The sequence below is a fragment of the Mustela nigripes genome, chromosome 6 (assembly GCF_022355385.1).
Source record: "Mustela nigripes isolate SB6536 chromosome 6, MUSNIG.SB6536, whole genome shotgun sequence".
In the NCBI taxonomy this organism is placed as follows: Eukaryota; Metazoa; Chordata; class Mammalia; order Carnivora; family Mustelidae; genus Mustela; species Mustela nigripes.
In genome coordinates this window covers 97,079,175-97,091,511 of record NC_081562.1, presented here as the reverse complement: position 1 = coordinate 97,091,511, position 12,337 = coordinate 97,079,175, and the positions used below count along the sequence as shown (strand labels likewise).

The following is a 12,337-nucleotide window of genomic DNA, read 5'->3' as shown; positions in this document are numbered from 1 at the left end:
ATCTTAAATTAAAATGTGGCTTTTAAATACAACAAATGCAACAAAACCCCCACATTTTAATATGCACTTATATGTGCAGATACATAAATATATAGGTATATGTAGATATATAAATATATAGTGGGAGTTAGGTACAGTTGTATTTGTACCTACTCATTGTTAAAAAAGAAAAAAATCAATTTGTCATAAAAATGCTAAGCCTACTGCCTTATCTAAGGAGCTACTTAATTTGCATTTCGAGTCCAGAGAATAAATAGGAAAAAAGAAAATAAAAAGTTTGTCATTTTCTATGCTAAGAAGGGGAAACATTATTATTATTATTATTGATATCTATATTATATTACCTGAAAAATGTTTATTTAATCAAGTTTTTATTTTTACTTACAGTTCTACTTTATACCCAGGTTACAAACATATGTATTTTTTCAAATACTCAATTAAAACAATAATTATTTGATTTTGGGGGGGGGCACAACTAATAAACTCACCTAATAATGTATAGTAGATTAGACATGATAAATAACTCAACTCTAGGCTAAGATATATTGCATCAAGGTTGGAAATCTGTAACGTTTTAAGTATAAACCATTAAAAATTAGTTATCATCCTAGTAGAATATAATAGAATAACAACTAAATTTCTGATAGCAGTGGTTCAACAAAGAAACAGGATCTTGTATTACCTATTGTGTCAGCTTTGCTAAATCTTCGAGTTACAACATTGTTCATGTTTCCATTTTCACACAGCTTCAATTCTGTGAGATATACTTCTACTTTGCAGTGCTTTACAAACATACCCTGTTCAACCACCTAAAAACCAAAACAAATCAGTGTTAGCTATAGCTCAATATTTTTCACTGTCTCTAACAGCAATATATTTCTCTAAAGAGGTTTTAGAAACTGAAGATCTCCAAAAACATAACTATTAAAAACTGTCAATATGAAGTAAGAGATACTAGATAGTTGAGAAAAAAAACAAAACATATTTGGAATATTTAAGAGAACATGAATAATCATATTAAACATTAACAAATAGTTTGGAAAGGCATTCTACCCATCTATGAAGATATTCTGATATACTATAAATAATGAATACATTCAGTATTTATAATGAGAAAATTTACTCCCAATGTAAATACAGCTCTGATTAATGATCCAGACCTACTGCTAGCTTTTATTACTTGATCTCAAGCAGAAAACCCTTAAAAATTTTATAAAATTTTATGAAATTTTATAAAATTTCAGTTAGCAACAGCTAACTCTGTATGTTAAATCACTCTGTGTGTTAAAATAATCTTTTAAAAGAACTCCAAATTACTGCGGCCAAAATATTCAGCAATGGCCTGTAAGTGATATGTTAGTTTTCCAACGTAAGATGACTTTCTTTGACCTTTAAATACGCTCTTAGTAATTCTATGCAACGAATGGGAAAAAAAAAAAAAAAGCTGTTAAACATGCAAGCAACAAAGCAGGAAAAGAGAAAATATGTATATATTAGGGTCACCTTTTAAGTAAGTATATTTCCTTTTGATCTTCTAAAGGTTAACTGTAGAATTTCAGTCATGAATACTGTTTCTGAAAATAGTAATCAGCTTGATACATGATACATTTGACAAATATGGCTAAAGGAAGGCTCCAAGTAACTGCTGTAACTCAAAAGCTTAGCATCAGTTCAGCAAAGGCCTTACAAATTTGTCTTTACTTGCAGGTAAATTGTTTTAGCTCAAAAACTTCAAATGCGGTTTAGCCAATATTTAATGTCCAATCCAACATTAATTTTTATAATACTTTGTTATTTATAATCCCTTAATTACACTTGTTATACTCACATTTCTAAAACAGGCAACAGCCTGTACCTCTCTAGATATTAATTACTTTTAGAAATTAATATATAAATTATCTCTTAACTAATGAAATTTGTTTTAAATCTCTTATGCTTATTTATTTTTGAGGTTAAGAATGTAGTAAAAGCTACCTTATCATTTAATTTTACAGGATTATGTGTAGCTATATTTAAATAGAAAAACCAGAAATCAAATATAAATCAAATAAAATCTTATAAAGATATGAACACTTTTTCTGAACTTAAGAAAAGTTTAAAACTACGTTAAAGAAAGTAAATAAGATTTTAAAAATGTAGAAAGAGGGGGCGCCTGGGTGGCTCAGTGGGTTAAAGCCTCTGCCTTCCGCTCAGGTCATGATCCCAGGGTCCTGGGATGGAGCCCCGCATCCGGCTCTCTGCTCTGCAGGGAGCCTGCTTCCTCCTCTCTCTATGCCTGCCTCTCTGACTACTTGTAATCTCTGCCTGTCAAATAAATAAATAAAATCTTTAAAAAAAAAAAAGAAATCTGGTACTCTAGAATGGTTTGATGACATGGCCTAATGGGACACATTTACTATTTTTGAGGAGTTAGCAACATTTGTTTTTGTAGCGCTTACTGAGTACTAATGCTTACTAGTGGTAAAAAATAGACAAGCAGAGAAGTATAAATAAATTCTACATGTAGTATTTCATCCACAAATATTTCAGGATATATTTCTTCAAAAACAAGGACTCAGAAACCACAATACCACATCACACCTAACAAAATTAAAACTAATCCCTTAATATCAAATATTCAGTCAATATTTAAATTGTCCCCATCTCATTTTTATTGAATCAGGATCCAAATAAATCCCATGCAGCGCAACTGACTGATAAATCTCCAAAATATAATTTAACTGAAAAGTTCACCATCTTTTTATTCTTGCAATTTTTAGTGAGACTACTTCATAGATGGTGAGATATATTCTAAATAAGATACAAATAATATTATTTGTGATGTAGGTAGGCATTAACTAACCAGGGCCAAGATTAGGGATGGGCCAACTACAACCCACAGGCTACATTTGACTTGTATTATTTTTGTAAATAACATTTTACTAGAACAGAGTCAAGCCCATTCATTTATATATCATTTATGGCTGCACCCAAAACAGCAGAGATGAACAGTTTCCACAGAGACTATCCTGGCTCATAAATATTCACTATCTGGCCCTTTACAGAAAAAATTTGATGACCCCGGTCCCCCAGCCCTGGGCATGATTTTACTTTTGATCAGTCTTGCCAGAACTCACATTTATTTTACTTGTCTAACGTCACTGTTTTTTGAATCAACTTTGTTCATTTAAAACAGATTTTTTTCTATTTTATTAATGTCTATTTTTATTATTTCTTGATTAGCTTAATTTCCTTTTCTTCTCTCAACTTCTTGAGACAATAGATTTTTTTTTTTAAAGATTTTATTTATTTATTTGACAGAGAGAAATCACAAGTAGGCAGAGAGCCAGGCAGAGAGAGAGAGAGAGGAGGAAGCAGGCTCCCTGCCGAGCAGAGAGCCCGATGCGGGACTCGATCCCAGGACCCTGAGATCATGACCTGAGCCGAAGGCAGCGGCTTAACCCACTGAGCCACCCAGGCATCCCGAGACAATAGATTTTGACTTTCTTTTCTAATATATGCATTTAAGCTATCACACTCCTTATAAGAGTGACATTAGTCATTCTTTCACATTGTACTATTATCACTCAGTTAAATTTATTTTAAATAAAAATTAAATATAATTTTACTTTGTATTTCTTCTTTCACCTAAGGATTACTTTGGAAGTATATTATTCCACTTCTAGATAGTAGGAGACAATCTAGTTACCTTTTTGTTAATGACTTCTAAATTCTACTGGGCACAGAAAATACACTGAATAATTTCTATCATTAGAAATATAGTGGAATTTGCTTGAGGGCCCAGCAAATGGTCAATTTTGGTAAAAATTCCACTTAAGAAGAATTTGTATTCTGCATTTACTAAGTGCAATGCATGTCAGTTAGGTCATGCTGCTTAATCATGTTGTTCAAATCTGCTTCCAAGCTCAATCATGTGGCAGTCCTCAGATCCTCTCCAGCTGCTGGCAGAGAATTCAGCTCCTCATCATGTGAGTGCCTCTATAGGCTGCCTGCATGGCAATATGACTTCATTCAAAGCAACTGATCTGAGAGAGAAAGAGAGAGCATGCATGCAAGAGAATGCAAAAGAGCACTCCCCACCAACATCTTTTAGAGACTAATCTCAGAAATAACATATTATCACTCCACCATATTTTCCTGGTCACACAGACTAACTCTGGTACAATGCAGGAGATTACACAAGAGTTTAAATACCAGGAGATGGTGATCACTGGGGAATATTTTGAGGATGGCTACTACAGTTCACTCTCTGGCTCCCAACAAGTCACAGTCCCTCCCCGCAACATGTAAAATACATTCACTCCCTGCAAAGCCCCCACTAGTATTGTCCCATTATAATATCAACTCCAAGTTCAGAAACTTGTCATTTATATCTGATCCAGGCACAGATAAGGATCCTTGGGTACAGTTTCTTAAGCATTTGAGTACAGTTACTCTTTATCTATAATTCTGTGAACTACCAGATAAGATAAGCCCCAAATATACCCAAAATAAAATGGTGGGACATGCAGAAGATAATTTTTTAGATATTCCTGTTCAAAGGGGTATGAGGGTAAGAGGAACAAAGGAGGCAATGGTCCACAGACATTCTGAAATCCACTTGGGCAAATACTTAAAATTCCTTGATTAGGGCTTATTCTGCCGTTACCTAAAAATAAGTCTTCACAACACTTGATTCCGGTTCTGGGTCATACGATTTTCATGAAGTTAGCACATGTTGCAGTTAGTAAATTCTTAGTCTAACTCCTGCTTTCTGTAGAAGTGTAGGAGACACTTTGATTTTACCCTGTCTCCGTAGTCCAAGACAGTAGTGGTTCTTAAAAACATGGTTAAGTCTCCAGTGGATCTCACTGGAATCTCATTCCCTTACACAAAAAGGCACATCCTCAAATGTCCTCTAGATATGTCCTATCTTGGGTTTATGCTGAGAAGACTGAAGGGCAATGCTCTTAAGCTTCTTAGAAGCCCTTTTGTTCCTAGAAGCCACATATTGAAAGGAAGTGCAAAGTATACCTGAAATCCTTTAAAGGGCCTTTTGTCTGAACAGTATTGTGAGGCACTATCTTTGATTTTTCTGAGATCTTAAAGAATTTTACAGTCATATCCCTGTGGCTTTAACTTTTGGTTAAAGGTGAGAGTGCCTTGACTTTCATCTTTGCTTGGGAACATATCATAGCTTCAGTACTGTCATCTGGAGAGGCCAGAAATCCTCAAAACACTAGTAGGTCTTGGCTCCTTTTTTGCAGCCCTTTCTTTAGCTTCTCTCTCCCTTCTCTCATCTGATTATGTGCAGCACAAGAAAACCAGGCAGTTCTGGCAGATGATTCAGTTCATCAGGTACAATTTTTGATCTTTCAATTTACTGCGGTTGACATGTTGCTAAACTTTCTGCTACCTTATAACAAAGATCACTTTCCTCTAGGTTCCGATAAGATTTTCTTCACTTTCCTGTAAGTCCTCCTCAAAGTCTAAAATTCTACCAACAATTTATTCAAGGCACCTCAGGCTTTCATTAATACTCTTACAGGTTCTTGGGGCGCCTGGGTGGCTCAGTGGGTTGAGCCGCTGCCTTCGGCTAAGGTCATGATCTCAGGGTCCTGGGATTGAGTCCCGCATCGGGCTCTCTGCTCAGCAGGGAGCCTGCTTCCCTCTCTCTCTCTGCCTGCCTCTCCATCTACTTGTGATTTCTCTCTGTAAAATAAATACATTAAAAAATCTTAAAAAAAAAATACTCTTACAGGTTCTTACAACTTCTGCTCCCTGCCTGGTTCCACCACCCCAGATCAAATTTTGTTAAGGCAGCACACTACTTCCAGGTACCAAAATCAGTTATCAGTTTTCTACTGCTGCATAATAAATCACCCCCAAACCCAGGAACTTAACAGAGTAAATATTATTTCACATAGTTTCTGAGGGTCAAGAATCTGGAGCAGCTTAGCTGGGTTATTCTGGCGTGGGGTCTTTTGAAAGACTGCCGTCAAGCTGTGGGCTGGGGCTTCAATTACCTGAAAGCTGCATGAAACTAGAGGATTCACTTCCAAGCTCACTCACATGGTTGGTAGCAGGCTTCCATTTCCTCACTACTGGTCAAAAGTCTTAGTTCCTTACCATGTGAGCCCTGCCACAGGCTGCCTGAATATGCAGCTGAATTCCCCAGATTGAGAACTGAGAGAGTGGAAGAGGGTGTGTGCATCCAAGTGCGAGCCAAGGTGTCTTTTATAGTCTGATTTTTTTCTATTTTAATGAGGTATAACTGACATATATTAGTTTCAGGTGTAAAACATAATGATTCAGTATTTATCTATGTTGTGAAATGATCACCACAATAAGTTGACCTCCATCATCCTATGACAAAATTTTTTTCTTGTGATGAGAACTTTTAAGATCTACTCTTACTCAATAACTTTCGAAAATGCAATACAGTATTATTAACTATAGTCGCCATGCTATACACTTACATCCCCATGATTTACCTATTTTATAACGGGAAGTTTATACCTTTTGACTCCCTCGACTCTAAAAGCTAATCTTGAAAGTGATACACATGCTATAACTTCTGCTGTATGTTGCTGGCCACAGGGGACTACCCAAGGATGAAGATATAAGGAAGAGCTCATTGGAGATTACCTAGGAGGCTACTATCTTAACTTACATGCAAATATCACATATTTTAAATTTATGCATACACTCATCCCAAATAGAAATAACTACCATTTTAAATAGCCTGACTTAACATTTATTTGCAGTATTTACTGTTGTCAATCTACATTTTCTCTTGTGTCTCCTCCAAGCTGCCATATGGAATAATTTCCTTCCATTCTAAAGATTGATTTGGTTTTCCTTTAGTGCAGTTCTGCTAGTAACAAACTCAGTCAATTTGTTTATCTGAAAACAACTTTTTCACCACCTGAAGGATACAGCATTCTGAGTGGGCAGTTATTTTTCTTTCATAATGTTGAAGATGGTTGGTTATTTTTCAGCTTTCATTTCTCTTGAGAAATCATTTGTTTATTATTACTTTGAAGGTAACAGACTTTTTTTTTTGTGGCTCCTATTAGAAATCTTTTTTTTTTTGCCTTTGCTTGGTTTTGTTTGTATTTTTTTGTTGTTGTTAGCATGGGTTTCACAGCATTTCTTGATTCTATATAGCATGTCACCTTTCATCCGTTTTAGAAAATTCTCAGCTATTAACTCCAGTGTTATTTCTACTCTATTCTGACTTCCCTCTCCTTCTAAGAGCCCACTTGCGTGTATGTTAAAATTAGGCATTGTGCTCCAAGTGTATTTGCTTATTTCTGTACATTCCATCCTTCAGTCTCTTTAAGTCTTATTTTGTATACTTTCTACTGATGTTATTTAGTTTACAAATTTCTCTTTGGTTCTATTCAGTGTTTTAATTAAACACTGAGTATTTACTTCTTAATTTTTTCAAATTATTTTTAGAATTACAGAATTATATTTGGGTCTTAATAGTTTTGGAATTATATTTGTTCTTAACAGTTTTGTCCTTCAACTGTCTTTTTTTTTTTTTTTTTAAACATAATAAAGCACAGTATTTTGAAGTTTCTGTCTAACTCCACTATCTGGATTCCTTATGGGTCTGTTTCTACTGTCTATTGTTTCTCTTAGATTTTGGTTCCACTGTATTTCTTGTTCAAGTATGTTTATTTTTGCCTTTTTTGTTGTTGTTTTAACTGAGTGTCTGACATTATAAGTGAAACATTTTAGAGATGATTCAAGGCCCAGAGAGATGGTTAACTACTTTGTTTCTATATCATATCTACTAATCCTAAATTCCTCAATTCAGAGATTAGTTAAAATTCCAAGTTGGGCTTCAGACCCTAAAAAAATAGTAATTCTTTCAGTATATTTCATTGTCATAAGAGTCACATGGGGGCAAAGTAGAGGTGGAAATTCCCAGACTTACTAATTTAATTTTGGAGGAAGACAGATCTTAAAAACAACTCCAGATAATTTTATGCACAATAAAGCTTAAATATTATCTTACAGGTTGAATAATTCTAAACTATCTTATTACAAATATATGGATGACCTCTTAACAGAGAAACTTTTTTCTGTGTGAAGTTTTCATGATTTGTATTTATTTATCTACTTATTTCAATTTGCTATTAGACACAGATTTTAAGAAATTCCAACACGACCTCTTTCAAAAAGTGATGCCAATGAAGTTGTTGGTTGGTCTGTTTACCATACCAAATACTAGTACTGTATAATATGCTACCTTTATTAAGAAAAAAAAAGCACATCATTAAGGTTAAAGTAACACAGGTTAGCATATTTGAAGATATTCCAGGCATAGATTTTCTTTTATCCCAGGAATAAAGTTCTTCTTCTAAACAGTTTTAGAGCTAAACACTCAATCCTTTAATTGAGCAAAACATTCAATTCTCTAGCAACTATAGGTAAAATAGGTTACTTTATATGTATAAGGCTAGCATTTCTAAAAGACAGAAATCCTAATTTTGAAATGGCTATAAGAGAAGGCTGAGTGAAGTTAAGGGTCAAAACTAAAATGAACTAGGGCGACTATGTGGCTCAGTTGGTTAAGCATCCCAGGGTTCGGGGCTCAAGTCCCCCAGTAGGCTCCCTGCTCAGCAGGGAATCTTCTTCTCCCTCTCCCTCTGCCCTTCCCCCCTGCTCGTGTTCTCTCTCAAATAAATAAAATAAAAACGGAACTAAATCAAAGGTACACTCACATTCTATTTAGAAAACAGAATTGAATTCTATCCCTAAACCATCAATACATACATACAAATCATTAATATAACTAGTCTGTAGCAACAGTTCCAAATAAATCCATGTATGGTTTGGTCTACTAGAGGTTTGTACCCTTGTGTTACATAACTTGACTTTTTAATTGTTTCTGTGTGGAAAAACCAACACAGATAAATAATTACATGCTCAGAGATCCTGGTCCCCAAACCCTTCCTTCTTTCCCTTTCCCTGCCTGATACAAAAAACAAATACGTATGTAAGATTGACAGATCTACTTTAAACACTTAGTGTTCTGCTATAATGACAACATCCTCACTTTCATAAATGACTTTTTAGTTCCAAAAAGTAAAGATATGGAAAATTTTTAATGTTTCTAAACTATAATTGTAAAACTTGCAGTACAGTGGTTAAGAAAAGAGGTTGCCTGAGTTTCTAAATTGATGTGACTTTATCTCTGTCCTCATTTCCTCATCTACATGAAGATAATAATACCTACCCTATAGAGATTCCTGTGAGGACTAAATTAATAATAATGTATAATCTGCTTCTAACAGTGGCTAGCAAATAGTAAATCCTCTATAGGTATTAGCTATTGTCATTATACAATATGAAAGTAACATCTTGATGGTCTTTTTCTCTTAGATATTTGATGAGGATTTGTGTCATTAAACTATAACAATAAAATGTGACTGTTCAATAAAAATATTTTTATTCACTTATTCTAAATATGTACCTTTCGTGCTATTGGTTCCTGACCTTCCATCAAAGTGTACCAGCTGACAAGTTTATTCCAGCCCTCAGTTGGCAACAGTATGTAATCTAATTCATCAATAAGATGTTCCTTAAGTGACTGGGCATCACCATCTGCAAAAGAAAAAAGTAAACCCAATAAATAAAAAGAAACAATAGTTCATGAAATACTTTAGTGTAAATATCATAAATTACTTAAACTCATAGGGACTAATTTAAGTATTTAAATGAGGCCTGAAGAAAGCTCTGAAGTTCACATATAAATCTACATTTTCCAAAATAAACTGTTGCTTTAAAAAGATTCAATGTGTACCAGTAGTCAATGAACAGTATTTAAAGACATAATTTTTTATTAAGCTCTTAAAATAACAAGGGATCTGAAAGAAGAGCATTTCCCAAATATTTAATGTAGAAGATCCCTCACATGGTAACAGTGGTCATTCTAGTAGTAGCTGATGAAAGAAATTCAGGGGCAAACTAATAACTTTTTACAATGATTCCAAAGCACATGGGCTGGGAACCATGATGGAAATCACAAAAGGGCATCTTGTGAAACAAATTATTGCAGAAGGCCCATCATCTAGATTTCTCCCAAAATCTAAAGTGGAGGAAGTTGTTCAGATGTGGTTCTAATTCTATGAACATTTTCAAAATTCTGGTTAAACCAAAAATTTAGTGCAGGGCAGGCCAGAGATCTAGAAGCAATACCATGAGTTATACCTAAATGACAGTCCCAATCTGAGATTCTGTTATTATCTTTACCTGAATTTCCAAAGTACAGAAACAGATACAGTTAACTGAGTTATATACAACGTAAAGAAGATTTTCTCAATTTGAGCCAGTCTTAAATTATTTAACATGAGAAGCAAAATTGTTCTCAGTAGCATCTCAAAAATGAGAGCCCACTATTTTTTTTTTTTAAAGATTTTATTCATTTATTTACAGACAGAGATCACAAGTAGAGAGAGAGGCAGGCAGGGGTGGAGCGGGAAGCTGGCTCCCCGCTAAGCAGAGAGCCTGATATGGGGCTCAATCCCAGGACCCTGAGATCACAACCCAAGCCAAAGGCAAAAGGCTTTAACTGACTGAGCCACCCAGGTGCCCCAAGAGCCGACTATTCTTAATTAGACATAACAATACAAATCAAGAAGCATGGAAAATTCTGAAAGGATTGAGAGAAAGTTATTTGTTCCATCTAGGATCAATCAATGGGTCAGAGAATTACACTAAACTTTTTTTTTTTACGATTTTATTTACTCATTTGAGAAAGAAAGAGAGAGAGAGAGACAGAGAAAGCACAAGTAGGGGGAGTGGCAGAGGAAGAGAGGGAAGCAGACTCCCTCCTGAGCTGGGAGCCCAACATAGGGCTCAATCCCAGGACCTGGAGATTAGGACCTGACCTGAAAGCAGATGTTTAACTATCTGGGCTACCTAGGTGCCCTGAATTACACTAAACTTTGAGAAAACTTTCATATAGAGCAGAAGTGATAAAACTCTGAATTGTATAATACAAACTTCAGTAGCTGATACATTCTAAGGATTAATTTTTAAGTTCGGTTTTTTAAAATCTTAGCAGTAATTTTAAAATCTTGTTGGGGAAACTGATAATTTGGAACATATTTTTAGAGCCTGCTGAAGGTGAAAGAAACTTACATATTCTAAACCCCTATATGCATCATATTCTATGAGACATATTACAGTAAACAACCATGTTATCTCAGTCAGTTCTCAAAACAATCTTTAAGCTAGGTATCTCCATTTTAGATTGGAAAATACTTTTAGACAAACTGAGTAACTTGTCATACATGCAGAAAGTTGCATGGATCATACATGCAGAAAGTTGCAGGTACTCTGAAAAGTGTTATTAGAAAACACTGCTATCTCAGGTGACTTTTCAAAATAATATTATGAGGTAAATATCTCCAAATTAATTAGTAAGCAGATTCAGGTATTGATTAACCTGCTGAAGGTTACACATAGAGAAGATCATAGAAACTGGATTCAAATACAAATTGGTTTATTCTAACATCCACTTTCTTCCTACTATTAACAGACTACCTTGAAGAAAACTTAGGAAAAGAAAGAAGAGTCTAAAAATTAAGACTTTTACGTTGTCTTCCACAGTTTAAGAGTTTGGGTAAAAGACTTTATTATATATCAGAATCCAATAGTAATTTTATATCTAATGACAAAATAAAACAATTTTTTTAAAAGACTATTTATTTATTTATTTATTTGTCAGAGAGAGAGAGAGAGTGTGAGCACAGGCAGACAGAGAGGCAGGCAGAGGCAGAGGGAGAAGCAGGCTCCCTGCTGAGCAAGGAGCCCGATGTGGGACTCATCCCAGGACCCTGGGATCATGACCTGAGCTGAAGGCAGCCGCTTAACCAACTTGAGCCACCCAGGCGTCCCCAATGAGTTTATTTTTAAGAGACGAGAATACCCCTACCTAAACACAAAAGAGCTCCTATTTGTTACTTCTGCGCTTAATGATATATAATTGATATAGAATAAACTGCACGTATTTGAAGTGACAGAACAATGCAAGTGTGAAACCATCACCACAACCAAAATGATATATCCATCCCCATTCAAAGGTTTCCTAGTAGTCCTTTGTAATCTCTCCTTCCTGTCTATCCAGGTTTCCTGTCCTATCCCTAGAAAATCACTATATTGTGCAACTATAATGTGCATTATGTAGAATTATATATGAAAATTTTGTCTGGATGAATGGATAAAGAAGGGATACACACATACACACACAGAAAATAAGGCAGCCATCAAAAACCTGAAAACTTGTTATTTGCAATGACATGGATGAACTAAAGGGTATTATGCTAAGCAAAAAAGT

At 34.9% G+C, this 12,337-nt stretch overlaps 1 protein-coding gene across 4 annotated transcripts in view; it reads right to left on the bottom strand.

The window, feature by feature from the left end:
• USP15 (ubiquitin specific peptidase 15) overlaps positions 1-12,337 on the bottom strand; it is a 112,685-nt gene that overhangs the window by 72,460 nt on the left and 27,888 nt on the right. For all 4 annotated transcript variants that reach the window (XR_009404865.1, XM_059403595.1, XM_059403596.1 and 1 more), the window contains exons 3-4: positions 9,470-9,600; positions 683-809 (exon numbers count right to left, since the gene is read on the bottom strand). Coding sequence is in view for 3 of the 4 variants with exons in the window: in XM_059403595.1 (XP_059259578.1) it covers positions 683-809; positions 9,470-9,600 (258 nt within the window). In the remaining variant the exon portion in view is untranslated. The remainder of the gene's footprint in view (positions 1-682; positions 810-9,469; positions 9,601-12,337) is intronic.